The following is a 19,220-nucleotide window of genomic DNA, read 5'->3' as shown; positions in this document are numbered from 1 at the left end:
CAGAGGAAGATTTTAGAGACTCATTAATTTAATTTTACATTAGTTTACTCCGATGCACTTTTTTTTTTGTTATTAAACTGTTTTTAGTTTAATTTAAATAAGAACCAATGAGCGAAAGTTGTCGAGATGTATTTAAATAACTAAATCAGAGTGGAATCTATTTCTTATCATCCTTATTTAAAGGTTTGCAGTGAGTTTTTAAATGTTTCTTTTCAAAGGATCAAGAAGACACGTAAGTATTGACAGTGAGAGCTGCTGAATGGAAATGTCACTTCCTGAAACTGTCACATTCACTGACACAGCATCGTGTTGCCACCAGAGGGCAGCAACATGCAGGTGTTGGTGTGGACGGCATCAACTCAGCTACAACAAAGGATTAAAAAACGGACACATTGAACTTTGTTTTGTGTTTCAGTGAGAGGAAGTCAAAGCCAGACTTCCACTTCAGTGAATATTAAGCTCAACAGCAGGAAATGAAAGAAATCAAAGCACTGATGATGAGGTAAAACTCACTGTGAGAGTCGTAGTTTCATGTCAGCAACACTGTACTGGCCCTGGAACGGGTGTCTGCAACAGAGGGAAAGCAGCCATCATTCATATGTTTATTATAGAATAAATATGATTATGTGTTGTTTTTAACCATCTGGTTTCAATCTGTTTAACTATAATAAATACAACTTGACAGAAAATAAATTATTTATTAAATCGTTAAAAATGATATTGTGCTGTAAATGAACCCTGCAATCGAATATCAATGCATCTCTACAGTGTGTAGTTTCCTAAACTGACAAGCCAATTTCTCACTTGTTTTTAGATTTAATTTTACATTTAAGGATTTATTCTATTTCTAAGTGATTAAAAAAAAAAGATTTTATATTTTTTTAAAGATTTGGTATTACATCACAAACCACTAGTGAAAATATAACCAACCAAGTTTTTTTAAACTGGACCTGTCCTTCATGATAAAAACAACAAATCACTGATTCAGACTGGGGAATATGTTTCAGGACTACATGTCATGTGCCATGACCCCTACAGTCTACCTACAGTATCACTATCTATTATTTGCATTTCAGAGGTGCATTTTCAAACTAATAAATATGGAAAAAATAATCATTTAATGGCATCCTCAGATGTGCAGTTCTGCTGAAGGACAACATGCATTTTAGTGAGTTTGTTTTGCTCTGAATCAGTGAGTCACATTGTTTTCTAAATCTAAAACTTTTCAGTGAATCAGAACCTCTCAGTGTGATAACACGCTTCCAATAATACGTTTTTTGTTTAAAAAAAAAAAAAAAAAAAAGCATTTGTGATCAGCCTTCACTCAAACTTCCTAAAAGTTTTCCCGTATCGTGAGTGGCCTGCAACTTCAGAGATTTCTCCTTCCTGTTATTTACCCCGGGGTGATGGCGGTCATGGCGGGGTGCTTGTTGCTGTACCACACTCTGTAGTTGTGGCTGATCTTCCAGGCCGTGACGAACGGAGCTCCGTAATCAGCCAGCAGCCGCTCGCTGTCTGCACGGGGACGAGATCAGGAAGTCAAACAGAGCCAGAGAACATGATTAAACAGCATAACTGGATTTACTGTCATTTTCCATACAAACTCATTAAGTGTGATGATCACAGTGCAGATTACAGCTCCAATCATAATTAGCAATGCCTCTGAACACAACAAGCTCCATACAACTAGTATTAGCACTCATACAAATATGAAGGGAAAACAGTATTTTATATTTCCTGGAAATAAAAGTTAAAACCAATCAGACAGAGGAGAAAAAAAGCTGGAAAAGCAGTTTCAGTTAAATTCAGTCCACTGAAAATCAACTTGTGCATAATGTTTTTCTTCTTTTTTTTCTTTTTTTTTTACTTTTTTATGACACATTTACTGAAACAATAATGAACACATTAGAGTTAGACAGTCTTACGTTAGAGACGCCATAGGATGTAGATATACATAGATAGATATATATAGATTACAAATGTATGGAACCTGTGTGAACTACATACATTTCCTGCCTGACTCCAGCTGTGTAATCACAAACTGTACCACTCCTGCAAACAGGGGTCATTTCTTGTTGGATCTAATACATGTTGGTCAAACATGCAGTAAAACAAACTAAGGTTGCTCAGGTTCCCTGAACGCGTTCTAGTGAACAGCCTCTGGTCTCAACCACTTCAAAAACAATGTATTAAACAACAATAAAGGCAAAGTATCAGTGAGTTTTTATGGCAGTGGAGTGAATGGAGAGCAGCTGGCCGTTGGAGGATGATAAAGGGTCAATCTAAAAACACAGTCTGTTACTTCCTCATCAGTTTTTTTTTTAAGTTTCCTGGAAAGCACCAGTAGATTCATTCTAACTCCAGGGAAAGACTGTTTGATCACATGTATCATTATTCACCTCCAGGCAATTTTCTGTTAAAAGAAACTGCTCCAGTCACATCTAAGTAAACATATTACTCGTTTATTTATTATAAAAAAAACTCTTCTTTTTTTATTATGCACTGATGTTTATTTATAGACCAATTTTGCATACGTAAAAAAAGTCCATGTTGTGTTAGCTTAGTATTAAGAGATAATTAAATGTTCTGTGTTTCACCTCTAATTGTGTGTGAAATTTCTTTAAATTATATTTGAAAATGAAACTGTTAAACCGTCTGTACTGTGTATATTTGATCCTGTAATTGTAGCCGATGTCATATCTGGCCCTCTGCGTTGTGTTTCTCACGGCCTGCCCTAGGTGGGATTCAATCCCACAACCTCACTCACCCCCGCTGAACTCACTCCACCCAGGGCATCCGGGTCACGGAACCACTGTAGCCGACGTCATATCTGGCCCTCTGCGTTGTGTTTCTCACGGCCTGCCCTAGGTGGGGTTCGATCCCACGACCTCCCGCACCGGAGGCGACGATGCTAACCTCTTCGCCAAGAGGTTGACAACCACTTGGCGGGTTGCTTAGCACGTCTTTTATGGGTGGAGTGAGTGCACATCCGTTACATAATGACATGAAGCCATTCCAAATGAATGAACAGTGATCGCCATTATTCAACTGTGGATCAAACAAACTATGTAATACTGAATGACTACTGGTGCCCCACCTTCCTGTAATGCAGAGGACAGTAACGAGTGCAGGTAGAGGGTGAACTGGGCTCTGATCCATTCGTCTCCGCCCTCCCAGCCCGTCCCGTCCAAGAAGACGTCGTCGCGGTTCTCCGTCACGTGTTTGACGAGGTAGTCGGCGAAGCGCAGGTCGGCCGTCGTCAAACTCAGGATCTTCCTGAGCTCGGGGTCCTGGATCTGGATCTTAGCTTCTTCTACCTGCGGCACGGAGAAGAACATGTGAAGTGATGATGTGATTCTTGTGACTTGCTAAAATCCCAGCAAAGGGGTGTTGTGGCAGAAAGAGGTGAAACAACTGAGGAATCAGATGGTCGAGACACAGGCATCAGATGGGGATCTCTTTATTTCAACACGGCACCGAAACCAGCGAAGGGTTGAGACAAATTCCAACATTACAAAGAATGACATGCCTTTTTATACCAAACCCAAGATATGTGTGTGTGTTGGGAGTACTGACCTCATTCTGTTTACCAGAAGTTTTGGCAATCTTAGCCCAAAAGGAAAAGAGGGGGAACAGCTTAGTATCATTTATCTTGGACTTTGGTTCTTATCACTATGTGTGTGTGTGTGTGTGTGTGGTGCATTTCCCAATATTTCCTAAATAAAAATTGTTATTTTACATTACGCTATGCTATGGTACATTGTGTTATGTTATGCTACATTATGTTATGTTATGGTATGTTATGTTATGCTACGTTACAACACGTAATGTTATGCTGTGCTAATGCTACGTTGCGGTACAATACGCTATGTTATGCTACGTTACGTAATGTTATGCTATGCTAATCCTACGTTACACTACAATACTTTATGTTATGCTACATTACGTTATGTTATGCTACGCTACGCTACGTTATGCTACGCTATGTTATGCTACGCTATGTTATGCTACGCTATGTTATGCTACGTTACGTTATGCTACGCTATGTTATGCTACGTTACGTTATGCTACGCTATGTTATGCTATGCTATGTTATGCTACGCTATGTTATGCCACGCTATGTTATGCTATGTGACATGTATGTATGTGTGAACTGGAAGCTGTACCTAAATACAGAGAACATGTGATGGCAACACGGTTCAAGTTAAAAGGGAACCGAACATGTTCACACGCGTGGGACTTACCTCCACTACAGCATCGCTCAGGTGCCTCTGCTGGCGGAAGAGGATGTTGGTCGCCCCGGCAACGAAGCCCCTCACCGTCACGTCTGATAGGAGGTGGTGCTGCTGCAGGGCCATGTAGGGTAGACACAGGTAACCCTGGCAACGATGACAGGCAAAGGTCAGTTTGCTTATCTCCACCCCGCCTGCCCGGACTGATGTGGGTTACCATGTCAGTGGGAGGACACACCCAACACACACACAAGCTGGTTCAGTTTTCTATTTGATGAGTCATGGCTGAGCGGAGGTGCTGCCTGTGAGTTTGTTTTTATATATTTATTAACTAATATTGATCAGAAACTACAAAACTCTTTGAGGGAGAACTCACGCAGAAAGAGTTTCGATCCAAAATGAGTTTGCATTTATTAAAGGAGCTGTATGTGAGACTGTGGCCAAAACTGTTGCTGCAGTCAAATTCAAAACACTGCAGCATTGTTTCCCCTCCCCCTCCCCCTCAGACTCAAGGTTGCCAGATAGCCACACGTTAACTTCTGTCCTGCTCCAGCTTTGTGGCTCTGGCACCCCGAGACTCACTCACACAGTCTCTAGGCCAATGGAGCTGGGATCGACGTAGTAATCGAAAAAAATTAACCAGATAAAGCTGTATACATGCACTGGGAAAACGGATTATTGCACAAACAGCTCGGTGTGTCTCCAGGAGAAAATTTGCCACTCCGACATCCGTCCTCAAGTTCTTCTCCACTTTTAGCCGTCTCCATCTTTAAAACGCATCTCCTGTGCAGATCCTGGTTTTGTTTCTGCTTTTGTCCAATCCAATCCACTTTTCCACATTTATATACATGTAGCAAAAACTATAGCACAAGTTTACCAAGGTGCTGCACAGTGATTTGCATCCAAGACATAGAGCCAATATATATTTCATATTAACATGTCTCTGGTGACATATTGGATGATTCTATGATTACTTTACCACTTTCTTACATATAGCTCCTTTAATGTCATAACATAAAATCATTAATCACATAATCAATTTCATTTCCTCTGTTCAGCTGGATGTACATGTATAAAACCACAGACATAATTAAAATAATAGATAAATAACAGTAAAAAGCAGCTGATGAGAGGTTGTTGTTACCTTAGTGAAGATGGCGAGCGGCAGCCCGTACTGATCCTCCTCCAGACCAGACAGCAGACCCTGAGTGACCGCTCCCTGCCCGCTGACCGCCTGCGGCTGCACAGTGATGGGCGTCCCCGGTTTGGAGTCGAAGGCGTCGGGCAGCTCCTCGACCCCCGTCGCCTCGGTCGCCTCCTTAGCGGCGCCCTCCTCCAACACGCTGGGGTCCAGGGTCTCCCAGTCGCTCTCCGAGGACTCCGGAGAGGTCCGTGACGGGGGCTTGAGGAGGTGGTTGTCCCCCTCCGCGCTGTTCCCGGAGGACAGGGACTCCGCGGTGGGCTGAGCCGGCTCCCCCGTCTCCAGCTCCAGGGCGGTGTTGGCGAGGTCGGTGACGGACACCGAGACGAACTCCTCGGCCCCTGAGATGCTCTCCACCAGGCTCATGTCCTCCGACACACTGCTCTTGGGTCTGTAGTGTGACGAGTCCACCAGGCCGTGCTCAATCATACCTGTGCCATCAGATAAACAGAAAAGCCGTATTGTACCATCATATTAATGTTTTTGTGTCTTTTTCTTCTCCAACCTCCAGACTTTAAACAGTGTGGATCACACAGTGAATATATGTGTACCGGTAGTTGTCTATACTTTTCAACTGTTTGTTTTATTTTAACTCGTCTGAACCAGGGTTTACGCAGACCTACCACTGATAACTCTTGACCTGATGATTGTTTTCTAATTTTGATGTGAAGATATTTCTGTTAGCACTATTCAAAAACAAATGAATAATGTATGATAATAAAAACTTAATTTTCATAGCACTTTTCTTTAAAAAGCTACAAAGTGCTGTGATAAAAGCAAAGGGGGAATTATGTAACAACAAAAGGAAAAACAAAAAAGTAACCTGGATGAAACCAGCCTTTATTCCAGCCCAGAGATTAACTTAAACTAACAGGGACAATAGGGATGTATATTTAGTAAATATATACACTAAAACATAAAGCATTAATGTTCATATTTTAGCTAACTTCCTAAAAGGTGAAGGTGTGACTTACTGAGATGCAGCAGCTCCACTGGGATTTTAAACCTAATTTCCCAGGCTCCTCTGCTTCTATAAATAATCTGCTGGTGGATGAATTTGAATTTTGCTGCAAGTTTTGTTTTTCTTTTTAAATGATCACTACTGCACCTCAGGCGGATTCATAGTCTGTGTTTCATATCATCTTTGCAGTTGGATGAAATAAAATAATGAGAATGTGTCGTCCAGGAGGAGTCAAGCTCTTTCACTTTGGACTTTACTGACCTGGAAACAGTGATAACACCGTCATCAGAGCTCCAACTAGTCTGTTGACAGGAGACACATAGAACAGCACCTGCAAACATGAGCCAGAAAGAAACACAATAGACACAATGAGTCACATTTCAAAAGCTCGGAATGGCTAAAGGAGTGGACGGGTGGTGTACATTCATACCTTCTTCTCCAGCAGAATAAGCTTAAAGAGGATGAGAACCTGTGACGGTGAGAAGACATTTACTGATCAATTTACTGATTTCCAGGCAAACACACTATTTAAATTGATCTTCACATCAATCATCTTCTACCTTGTGTCGAAAGTGCAGTATTAAATCCCTTGGTGACAACCCTGAGGAGAGACACACACAGATGGGGAATTCACCCTCAGAGAAAAATGCATGAACATTTTTGTGCAGTTTAGCAGCAGTCACATGTTGACGAGACACAACAACAAATGTATTGGTTTGAAGACTTTATGCATGTCTGAACGTACGAAACAAAGCAAAAGCTGTGCTTGCGTTTCATTTTTAACCATTATGAGCCATTAATCTTAGTATTTACGAAACTATGCAATAAAGATCATTAAAATTATTTTGTTTTAGTGAAATGACACATAGAGTTGCAATTTTGGGTTTTTTCTTATGACTTGTTGAGCTAAAATCCCAGGAAAGGAGCTAAATAAAAATCGTTATTTTACGTTACGCTATACTATGCTACATTATTATGTTATGTTATGTTATGCTATGCTACGTTACGCTATGCAACGTTATGTTATGCTACATTACGCTATGCAACGTTATGTTATGCTACATTACTTTATGTTATGTTATGTGTTGTGTTATGTTATGTTACATTGTTATGCTATGCTACGTTACGTTACACTATGCAACGTTATGTTATGCTACATTACGTTATGTTATGCTATGCTATGTTATGTTACGTTATGTTACATTGTTATGCTATGCTACATTACGTTACGCTATGCAAGGTTATGTTATGCTACATTATGTTATGTTATGCTACGTTACGCTATGCTACGTTACGCTATGCTACGTTACGCTACAATACTCTATGTTATGCTACGCTGCGTTATGTTATGCTATGTTACACCATGCTATGCTATGCTATATGACATACGTATGTGTGAACTGGAAGCTGTACCTAAATAAACCTGTGACCCCTCCAGACTGGAGCCCCTCAGAGAGCCGTTCATGTGGTCGTAGAGTTCCTGCAGGGAAAAGCAGGACGTGAGTGGAGGTGACAACACACAAGTCAAACATTAACCACCATTAACTTAAAAACACCAGCCTCACCTTCAGAATAGAGATCTGCGAGAAGTCCTTCTCCTCAAAGTAGGCGTGTGTGATGAGCTGGAGTTTAGCTTGAAGCAGGCCATAGAGAGGCTGCAGATCAAAACAAACAGTCAGCAGCAGACCATGTGTGTGTGTGTGTGAGTCAGTTACAGTGTGACCCATAAAAAAACTCATGTCTCATCACAGGAAAAGCAACGCTCACTCATGAGTGCTTTTTCCCCCCAAGCAGCAGTGGTACATGTCTGTGTACACCATGTTCTGAAATGTCCCTCCTTCCACCCTAATGCCCAAAACAGTGTTGTCCAGATGTGGCATGCTGTCTAGGAACTTTATAAGAGGATCAGCAGAGCAGCTGGACAGTTGTCAGCAGCTCCACAGTCTGCGACCTCCTCGGCCGACACATGTGACCAGCAGCAACATGTAGATACCAACATGCAGGCAGACCGGCTCTGACCAGCTCACCACCACCACACATGGAGACCTGCATGTGTTCTGCAATCTCCTGACTGTCCAGGACTTGAATTGCCCCCGAAGAGCTTTTCTTTTGGCCACCACTGATGTGTTACCAGTTTTTAAGATTATCTGGTAACCCTGTTAGCGTGTTAGCGTTCAATCGAGTTATGTTGGTCCAGTGTTTCCGCTCTTTTAGCTCTGTGTTTGGTCTCTACCAGCTCCTGAGGGAAACATCTGGCTCTTTAACTACTAAATGATGACATCGTTTACACTGGTTTAAACATAGTGTGCATCTGCTGATGAAGCCACAATGTAGATACATGAATATTTCATAAATGTTCATACTTACTGATCTTTTTTATTTTTTATTTGGCTGAACCACAATTTTAGACACTGATGCCACTTGACCTGATGATTGTTTTCAAATTTTCACGTTGAGATGTTTTTGTTAATGCTTTTTGAACGTATACATGATTAAAAAATGTTTGATTCTACTTAATACATTTTAAGAATTTGCTAAATTGCAGGATCATTGAGCTCCTGTCTTACACATCCCAGTCTCACAATAGAATGAGTGTAGACCATAATTGTGGTAAATAAAATTAAGATTCAGCTGCTTCTTTTCACAATTTAAAAGTCATTTAAAAGTATGATTAAAGAAATAAATTGAAAGACTGTTAAAGAAGCAGTGAAGCTGTGCACTGGTGATTTTTGAAACTTTCCAAAACCAAGACCACAACAGGAACGCCTACATTGTGTATTGAAATCCAGGTGTGTGTGCACAGCTAGTTGGTTGAGGCATGAAGTGGGTGTAAATGTCGGTTTGTCTGTTTCAGGAAGTGGCCGTTTGGAAAGTGGTTTCCAAAGTTGTCCAGCAGATCGGAACAACATGCAAAAACAAAGGTCACAATACATAAAGTATTTTGAGTTTGAAGATGCAGTATGGCTCATGTTTTCAGTTATTTTTGCATTTCTGTTCACTGGGGAAAAAAAGGATGACGTAATTCTTGTTGTGCGGTGACACATTTTTACTTTTATCAAAAAAAACTGCAGCTGCTGCAGTTTGGATGCTGCATATATGGCCATGTTTCCATTTCCAGCTGGTGTGTTCACCTGGTCCCATAACAGTAACACTTAACTTTCACTGCTTTGTAACAGGAACAATAAAAAGGGGAAATAAAGCAATCAACACCACCACAATGTTGTTAAAATTTAACTCCATCAACTATTTCCGTTGACTTTCTGAACTACTCATGATTTCTCTACCATCATGGATGTTGAAACAGGAACGTACAGAGGGCACTGGGCTCGTTCTCAGCCAGACACTTTTGTGCATCCTCGGTCATTTATTAACTGGAAACACATCTAAAACTGTTTTTCCCAGCAGCCCCGCCCCCCTGTCAGCTCTGTCAGCTGTTTGTTTGCTGTCACAGCTGAATCATGGGAGCTGCTGGAGGCTGCGCTCAATCTCTGACAAGTAACCGTTCGTGATGTCAGCTGTTTAATATCTGTAGAAACAAGACAGACAATGACCTTTCACCGTTCCCTAAGACCAGACCCTTAAATAAACAACACCAAATCCCTCCCACACATTTAAAACTGTAAAGACATGGACACTGCAGCATTTCATTGCAAAAAAAACTTGATACTATTAAAGAGCATCTAATATCACAAACAATATTTTAGTTTAGCATCATGTTAACACAATTTAAAGGGATAGTTCAACATTTTGACAAATTGGCCCATTGCCATAATCCCTATAGTTTTAGGAGTAGGTTCGTTACCTTTAATTGTCGGTGCAAGCTATTTTTAGAATGGCGGAGCTGCTCAGAGCTACGCTACGGAGGCTAATGGGATTTCTTGGTTTCCCTCATCAAACTCATCAAATACACAATCCAACTACTCCTAAACGCTCCGGTGGGCAAGTTGTGACCTGCACATTCACCACGCTATGAGATAATAACGGAACGTTACGAGACAGAGTTGTTTTCCAGGTAAATTCATGCAAAACAGCTGATGCGCGTTCCTGTCGAGGGCAGTTTTTCAGCAAGCAGTCTCTGCATTTGCCTCGAAAACAACTCCATCTCGTAATGTTACGTTACATGGGGAAACCAAGAAATTCCATTAGCCTCCGTAGCGTAGCTCTGAGCAGCTCGCAGCTCTGCTCTTCCATTCTAAAAACAGCTTGCACCGACAATTAAAGGTAACGAACCTACTGCCATGACTATAGGGATTATGGCAATGGGCCAATTTGCCAAAATGTTGGAGGATCCCCTTAAACCACAGTTATCTGTGTTTGGACACATGAAAGAGGGAGATTTACTTCAGGGACTCGATGTGCAGATTCTTTCTTCACCTCAGATGAGAGGAGACGTTTCTCTAGAGCCTCACTGACGTCATTTCTGACCAACGTGGAAGATTTATAGAAATGAAAAGTCCTCTCTCCATCTCTGAGGTCATGACTGTACTTCGGGGCCCCGGTTACTTGACCCTCCATTTGATTAGCTCCGGCTCGTAAAGCTACTGAGACTGAAATCAAATCTTTTTCTATTACGCTCCGAGATAACGACGTCATCCTCTGACTGACTCACCACTCGGCTGAGGACGCACACGCTCTTCTGGACCGTCTCCCTGGTGACATCAGCCTGCCGGACCTTTAGGGCCTGAAGAGGGATTAAAACAGTGTTTTGAAATTAATACATACATTGTGAGGGCGCTGTGTGTGAGTAACGGCTCAGCAGATGACCTCCTGACAAACTCATGCTGATGTCATGAGATACAAAAATAGGACGACAAAATGTTGTCGTTTCATTTTCTGTGACTGCTTCAAATCAAAACTCCCATCGTAAACACAAATGAGGAAGAGAACAAAAAGGCTTTTTGTGAGTAATGATAAACACCCTACAGGGACAAAAGTACGCAGACATCTAAACTTATGTGGTAGTGGAGCATTTCACTGCTAAACTGCTGCTTTACAAATCCCCAGTTGAATATAGAATATGCATATTTTTTGGACTACAGTATTTTTTATTTATTTTATTGCTACTTTTTTTCTATTTTTGTAGTTTTTGTGTCTGCGCCTGACGCCACGTTTAATTTTCTTTTCCTTTTTACTGGTCTTGGGAATTTAAAAAAAACTTTTTTCTGATTACACTTCTGCTACTTCTTGGTACTTTGCACATATTTTGATGAATAATCTTCTGTCTCTGATGTCTAAAGAATTTTAGCCACATAGTCTGTAATATACTAAGACAAGGAACAAAATCAGGGCAAAGAAATGTACTGTATGTGAACTGACCTTTGCTTCTATCTGGCGATAACAGGAGACTCCGTACACACACTTCATGTCTGAATTGAGCGGCGGGAGGTGAAAATACACGGTGTCTGTAAAAAAGGAAGAGCAGATTAAAGTGGCACATTTTGCTTTTCTCCTGCATTTATCTGAAGTGTTGATCAAAAACCACCTCAGTGTAGTTTTCCATCTCTCTGGAGCTCTCGTAACATCATGTCAGTGTTAGCCAATCAGAAGAGAGGAGGGTCTGATCCTCTCTCCTAATTGGCTCACTGTTTTCTAAGCGATCCAACAAAAACAGAGCAGTTTGGAGGTAAAACACTCAAAGAAAACAATTCCTGCATGGCTGGATGGTGGGTAAAGGTGGGCGGGGCTTGGTGACTGTTTAGTTGTGACATCACAAGTTACAGAAGTCCTGACTGCTGGTTTTAAGGCTCAGTTTCTGAATACAGCTCGTTCATTTTTCAGGCTTCAACACTTTCACAGTACATTCAGAATCCAGATATGCTATAAAATCACTCTACCCATGGACATTTACCTTTAAACTACAGTACATAGGACCTTTAATATAGAGTGACATCCAGTCTTTCGTTAGGACTCTTCACAAGAATCTGCAAAACACTATTGATTTTCATGGATCATGGTAAAAATCAGCTGAGTAAAGAGGCTAATTCATTAAACATATCATGCATGAGTCAAGTTTAAGGAGGAGCTCACTGTGCTGCAGAGAAAGCTCCAGCTCCTGCATCAGTACATGAACCTGACAGTAAGATATGCAAAGTTCAGAGACAGAAGGTGGTTACGTAAGACGAGCGATGGTACAAAGCAGAGAGAATTAACGTCAACCACAGAACTGCTGAGCTGAGATGTTTTTCAGTGATGGTTTTACAGCACAGCGGGTTTCACCACTGCAGCTAAACTGGATAAACATGCGACCTGAAGACAACATTTACAAGCTGCTGCTGCTGCTGGCGTTTGTTCCTCTGCTCAAACATTTACCTCTTGGACGTCTGAGAACCACGGCAGCTGTTTTGTGTGTTGAAACGACTGCGGAGTGTTTTCCAAAGCAGATTATGCTGTTTTAAATGCATCTCCAGCCACTCATTGCACTTCTCTCATTTAAATACATGTTTACTTCTTTGCTTTAGTGCTTAGTTTTGTGCTGCATGCACTGATTTCAGAGCAAGGTGCATTTAAGGGCAATCCTGACATCCAAGCACTGATATGTTTGCTGCATTAAATGAGCAAATTCACATCATGCTTTTAATCGCATCTACCTTTGCTTATGGTTGGACTCAGTTCTGGTTGCTGATATTAAAATTTTGGATATTAGATCTTTCCAAAGCACAAAAGTAAAAATGATTACTGATGGTACACATGTTCCCAGTCTGCACAAACATGCAAATACATAGAGACTGTGAAAGCTTGTTCTTTAATTACAATGGTCAGGACTGGAGGATGGCCAACCATTCGATCATTATCAATACTTACAGCTCATAACAATTAAATGAAATGCACTACAGCAGAAGGATTGAAATGAGAGGCCTTCCTCCCATCCGAGGGCAGGAGGAAGAGCAGTATCCATTGCGGTTCAGATCTGCTCTGATTAGACGACATCGGGGTTGAAAAGGTTGGACATGTGGACGTCACAGATTAACCAGAGGAGGCAGCGGCGGGGCATCTGGACCGAGGCCACAGCTGCAGCGCATCGAGTCAACCAGCCCGAGCGCAATCAAAAAAAAGAAGAACAAAAAGAAAGCAACTCTCTGCCTTTAGATTTCTGCATCAGCCGTCACTGGAGGCTGCAGCAGAGAGACACCAGAGATCAGCAGACTCTGCTTCATTCAGTGCCGCGTGTTTCCAGCGCGACCAACACCCAGTCACATCAGCAGGACTGTTGTTTTCATGAGCCGCAGTGCAGAGAGAGAGGGAGTCGGTCACATCACAGCTGACGGTCCGATGTGGCAGCGGCGCACACACACACACACACACACACACAAACAGCAGCAGATTAAGAAACACACAGCAGGGATCAGCTCACATTCACCTGGATTTTTTAGAAACGTGAAACTGAATCCGTCAGAGTGTCGGATCACGAGCCGCAGGAAGTGGAAATGTGTGAAGCTTTCTGCTGGGTTTAAGCTGATGTACTGATGAATGTTACATGATTTCATACAGATTTTAGGGCTCCAACTTAGTGTTCTTGTGTTTGATTGACCAATTATTTTCCAAATTAACTAATTAATCAGTTAATTAATCCCAAAATATAATATAAAAAACCTCACAATATCACATTTACATTGATTTAAGAGGAGATAAGCAACAACTCTCGGTATGGAGTTTAATCTATGTCTCCCTGTAAATGAGAGCTGCAGAGACCTACAACATAATTATACGTTCAAAGGAACTCGTATTGTGTACTTTTTTTGTGAGTGTGGGTGTATGAGGGTGTGAGTGTGAGTATTAGTGTGTGTTTTAATTTTATTCATTTATTTATTTTTCCTTCCGTTCCATTACTCTCTTGATATTTGTGTCATGTCATTGTTACTGTAATTATCAATTTTAATCATTTATTATTCTTGTGAGTATTGTGGTATTATTTAGTATATGTACGCATCAGAGGGTATTTTTTTGTGAATGTGCGTGTATGATATAAATAAATAAATAAATAAAACAATTTTAAAAGCAACAACTCTCACTCTCAGGAGCTTTGAACCTGCAAATGTTCAGCATTCGTTTTTGAAAAATGAATCAAAGAATTATTCAGTTATCAAAAAAGCTGCTGATTGATTTCTGGTTGATAGACTATAGTCAGTTTAGTGACTAGTGAATGTTTGACTGTGTCAGAGCAGCCTGTAAAACATGTGTAATTTGTTTTGGACGTGATGAATCTGTGCAGAGACACAGATTTTAAAAATTGTTAATTTTAATATCAGTGTGTAAAAGACGATCTGAAACCTGCAGGGACTAAAAATAAAAACAGCTTGTTTCATATGTCACTGATTAAAACATGCTAATTGCTCTCTTCTCTCCAGGGAAACAGAAAGAGAGAGAGAAAAAAAAGATGGAGGAAGTTTGTTTTTTTTCATGTGGGAAAACTCTGTGCAGTCATGCAACATGAAAAACCCACATTTTTGCCTCCTTCCGTCAGAGCTGCACAAAAAAGTTCTCCAACCGTGAGCAGGAAATAAGAAACTCTCTGTCCTGTGTCTCCTCAGCTCACACACACTGATCGGTGGAGTTTTAACTCTGCCTCACTTCCTCCTGGCTGCCTCCGCAGGGCAGCGCCGGTGGTGAACCACGGGACGGTCACATGACCGCAGCACATGGGGACAGTTGGTCTCGCTGTCACCAACAACACCCAGTCCTGCTTTCTCTCCTTACAGCCCGGACACCGTCTCTGGTTTCCAAAGAGACACCGAACTCGTCTTTAACACGATCACACAGAGTGATTCCCAAAATAAAAGTTGTCATCCACAGAGCTGGAGTGCAGATGTCTTATCTGGGTCGCCATCACTTATGACTTATGCAGTCACAGCCACGAGCTGCACAGCAACAACTGTTGCGTGGATTTATCCTGGGCTTCTTTTGCCCAGGGTACGGCCTCGCAGGCTAGAACTGCTACAACTACAGTTAACAGACTGTACTGTAAAGCAGCTGCTAGCTCCAGAGACCAGGCCAGAGCTCTGGCTTTATGAAGCTGTGGTTTCACACTGAAACTAGTTTGAATGTCAGAGAACTCACACGGCCACTGTGTGTTTAAAGCTGTTTAATGAATATTGCAGTCATTTGCTGCTTTCATTTATTCAGTTTGTTCCTGTTCTAGCTGATTCCTGTTAGTTTTAATTTGACGTCCTTTATTTAAAGAGGAACTCTGCGGATTTTTACCTTAACTATGCTACATTTTTACTTTAATTAAACAGCTTCGGAGTAAGAGGCTCTCTGCTTTCCACCTACTGTCTCTTGGCTGAAAACCAACTTTCCAAACCAGCGCCGCTGACCCGGTGTCCCAGATCTTGTCTCTGCAGCACCACAACGCAAACACACGCCGTAACCCGTAATCTCTTGTTTATGACAGATAAAACTACACAAATATACACATCATAACATCCTATATGATATATAACGTTATCCACCCTTCCATGGATTGCTTTCTCATCGGCTTTGTTGAAAACATATGCACATGGCCGAGAGGAGGGTTAGCAGAACAGTGGAAAAGCAACCAGACTTGTAGCCTATAGTTCCCCTTTAACTGGTAATTTTATCTTTCTACATGATCAAACTCAATGATCATTGAAGCTTATATAGTATCTTTTCTGTGGCCACCATGTAGAACTAGATTAATACAGACAGTTACCTACCGACCAATGGTGGCATCAATCCACTAACACATCCCTTCACATCATAAGGTAAGATATGTGTTGTGGTTCTGGGTCCTCAGGCTCCTCCCACAGTCCAACAACATGGACACTATAGCTGATTAGCCCATTGGTGTGAATGTGAGTGAGAGTGTGTGAGGACTGGTGAACCCTCCCCCCTGTGTCAGCTGGGCCAGGCTCCAGCCCCCTGAGACCCTGCACACATAAGCAGTATAGACAATGGATGGACGTCCAGTGATGTCTTTAAATGCCCTGCTGTCCCACCAGATTTTCTGTTGATGAAGGACAAGCTGATCTTTGGTGACACTATCATGGGAGCTGTGAGGCAGAGGAGTCGGTCGTACTGTACCTTCCTGGTAGTTGTGCGCCCCGTCAGGCAGAGCCAGGAAGGGGAGGTACTTCCACTCCTCAGGCAGCAGGTTACTGTCGTGACCCTCATCAGGCAACAGGGGAGGGTAGGAGAACTCCACCTGAGGGCACAGGAGAGAGAGAGTCACAGTGTTAAAACAGTGTAAAGCAGGGTTTCCACCAGTTACCATTAGTTTGCACCCCTTTCCACTAGACAGTTACAGCTCTACTGGACTCGGTTTAGGTCCTTTTCCATCACAGTTCCTCCTCAGCGGGGACGACATCGTCATACCATGGCGGCTACGCTGCCCTGCTAAGCCAGACCGCAGTAACTACGCGAACAGTGAAACTGAGAAAAATGGCTTTAAAGTTTTGCCTTCCAAATGTGTTGTAGGTAGATTAGTGAAAATACACAGATTTGACAGGTTTTCATGAAGTAATATTCATGCAATTAAATATATGACCACATATTTTACATTTTACCCCTAAAAAGCAGATACTGCGCTCTGGTGCCAGGTTTCCTTACACAGATAGACAGGTAATGCTGAGGCAAAGTGCAGTAACTACAATGTTGTTGTTTTCTTCCAGCTTTCATTACTTAATTACTAACTATGACCACCTCAAAAATTATTAATAATTTGACAGTACAAACTTTAGTGAGCTAACATTTAATGTCCAGTGTTTAGCTAAAGTTTTATGTGCTTGTGCTAACCTGCCGAAGCTAATGTTAGCTAGCTACCGTAACTGGCTAGCAGTGTGTAATAGAGCGCAGTAACTGCAGCTGAGGTACAGGGAAAAAGAGGCAGAGTGCAGTAACTGCGCAGTTACTGCGGTTTGGCTCAGTTTTGATTTTGTACAGGGAAACAGATACAGAGTGCAGTAACTGTAGTTACTGCGGTTTGGCTCAGTTTCAAGAGTGATTTTGTAGTTACTGCAATTTTTCATACCTCATATCTCTAAAACTGAGCAAAATTGACCGCTGAAAATTTTACACAAGATAAAACATTTATTGACAAGTTCAATTTTACAAAAAACTCAATTTGGAATTTTCAGTAGTTACTGCGGTCTGGCTTAGCAGGGCAGTACGGCTACGGCTCTCTTTTTTCTCTCCTCTCGTCAGCTCCAAACTCACTCGTCTACACCTCGTTAACTCAGGTGACAGAATAACAACAGTCTCAGGACAGATCAGTGGGCGCTGCTGCTGCGTTTTTAAAACTTAGCGGGTTTGATTCTTGTCGAATGCTAGTGGAAAAGCAAAAAAGCAAAAAGGAAAAAAAACCAAAGAAGAACCGTGTTGAGCCGTGTCGCGCTAGTGGGAAAGGACCATAAATAATAACCCCCCTATTCACTCTGTTTATCAATAATGTTATTATAGGGTGGGAGAGTCACCATCATGTAATAGGTGAAATGTTCCCAGCTCTCACACATCTCACCACATTTCTTCAACAAACAAAACCAGATCTGATTTTATCTTCAAACACAACATGTAGTTCCTCCAACAACATCCAGGCATCTAGACTGTATCCTGATGAGTCAGTCATATGAATATATTCAGGTTTTGAACATTAAGGCATCAACTCCACCTCTGAGAAAATGTGATTGTGACCGTTTTCAAATATTTTAAAGATCAAATAAGATGAAAAATAATCAGTGTTTGCAGCTCTAATTGATTCTCTTAGAAACCTGCTGCTCCAGTGTTTGTCCTCTGTCCCTGCTGCCACGTCTCTCTCTTCTTTCATCTCTGTCTCTTTTGTCTCTGAGCTTTAGAAAAGTTGCACCCAGCCTCCTTCGAGCAGCGACGGTTAAGAGCCTCCTACGAGATTAACCTGAAACCTGCTGGGCCTGAACACCACACACACACACACGTGGCCAAACGCACACACACACACACCCCCCGCAACAATGCTTCACTCGTTACGGATAAACTGCTGCAGAGTTGCGCTCCCTCGGGGCGAGAGCCGCCACTCCTTCCTCCACAGAGTGATGCTCCCAACTCCAACACCTCCACGTCTCTTCAATAAGGACAGATGGACGGCAGGTCAGAGAGAGAGACGGAGACAGAGGGATTAAAGGCACCCAATCATCTGATACCCAGCGGGAGATCGCTGCACCCCCCCGCCCCCTCTCTCTCAGATAACACCACGTTATCACAGGCAACAGGCTCATTACCTGAGAGAAAGAGTGTGCGCTGTCTGCTGAGCCGCTTCAATCTAAAAAAACGAGCTTCTTTGTTGTTTTTTTTCATCTTTCTACTCAAACAGCAGCTGCTTCCACTGAGTCGAGGCAAACAGGCCTCACAGGGAGCGTCCCGGGGACAGATGGAGAGCAGCAGCAGCAGCAGCGACAGCAACCACAACACATGATGAGTGTTTGGCTTCGTGGCGGCAGCTCAGCCTGTTGTAGGTTTCATGAATTTTGAAGAAGAGGAAGAGGAAGGAGAAGGAGGAGAAGACAGGGTGGTAATTGGAGGATGCATTAGAGCCACTCATGCTGAATGTCCCACGTCCACTCTCACTGATTACCAGGTGTTAAACGCTGCTGCTGCTGAGCAGGAGGTCAGAGGTCGGAGGTGTCTGTGGGGTTAATGCTAGTTGGTGCAAAACAGGTTTACAGGGACAAGAGCAGCAAAACCAACACATGAGCTTTACTTTTTTCTATAAATGAATTATCATTCTAATCATTTTTCAAGCGGAAAAAATAATAATAATTCCCGGATTTGAACTGTCTCTTTCTTTTCTTTGTCATAATTGATTTTAGTAAACATTTGATGCTGAACAACATTACACAAA

At 42.0% G+C, this 19,220-nt stretch overlaps 1 protein-coding gene across 2 annotated transcripts in view; it reads right to left on the bottom strand.

Moving 5' to 3' along the window:
• avl9 (AVL9 homolog (S. cerevisiase)) overlaps window positions 1-19,220 on the bottom strand; it is a 33,586-nt gene that overhangs the window by 12,486 nt on the left and 1,880 nt on the right. The window contains exons 2-15 of one of the 2 annotated variants that reach the window (XM_083995747.1): window positions 16,433-16,553; window positions 11,711-11,796; window positions 11,004-11,075; window positions 7,960-8,049; window positions 7,808-7,874; window positions 6,955-6,995; window positions 6,825-6,863; window positions 6,656-6,725; window positions 5,377-5,864; window positions 4,245-4,379; window positions 3,577-3,606; window positions 3,098-3,317; window positions 1,398-1,515; window positions 514-567 (exon numbers count right to left, since the gene is read on the bottom strand). In XM_083995747.1, coding sequence (XP_083851873.1) covers window positions 514-567; window positions 1,398-1,515; window positions 3,098-3,317; window positions 3,577-3,606; window positions 4,245-4,379; window positions 5,377-5,864; window positions 6,656-6,725; window positions 6,825-6,863; window positions 6,955-6,995; window positions 7,808-7,874; window positions 7,960-8,049; window positions 11,004-11,075; window positions 11,711-11,796; window positions 16,433-16,553 — 1,631 coding nt within the window. The remainder of the gene's footprint in view (window positions 1-513; window positions 568-1,397; window positions 1,516-3,097; window positions 3,318-3,576; window positions 3,607-4,244; window positions 4,380-5,376; window positions 5,865-6,655; window positions 6,726-6,824; window positions 6,864-6,954; window positions 6,996-7,807; window positions 7,875-7,959; window positions 8,050-11,003; window positions 11,076-11,710; window positions 11,797-16,432; window positions 16,554-19,220) is intronic. The other variant, XM_083995748.1, reaches the window with a different exon arrangement.

This window comes from Trachurus trachurus, assembly GCF_905171665.1.
Source record: "Trachurus trachurus genome assembly, chromosome: 20".
Lineage (NCBI taxonomy): Eukaryota > Metazoa > Chordata > Actinopteri > Carangiformes > Carangidae > Trachurus > Trachurus trachurus.
The sequence above is the reverse complement of the archived record's forward strand: the minus strand, read 5'-3'. Positions and strand labels throughout refer to the sequence as shown.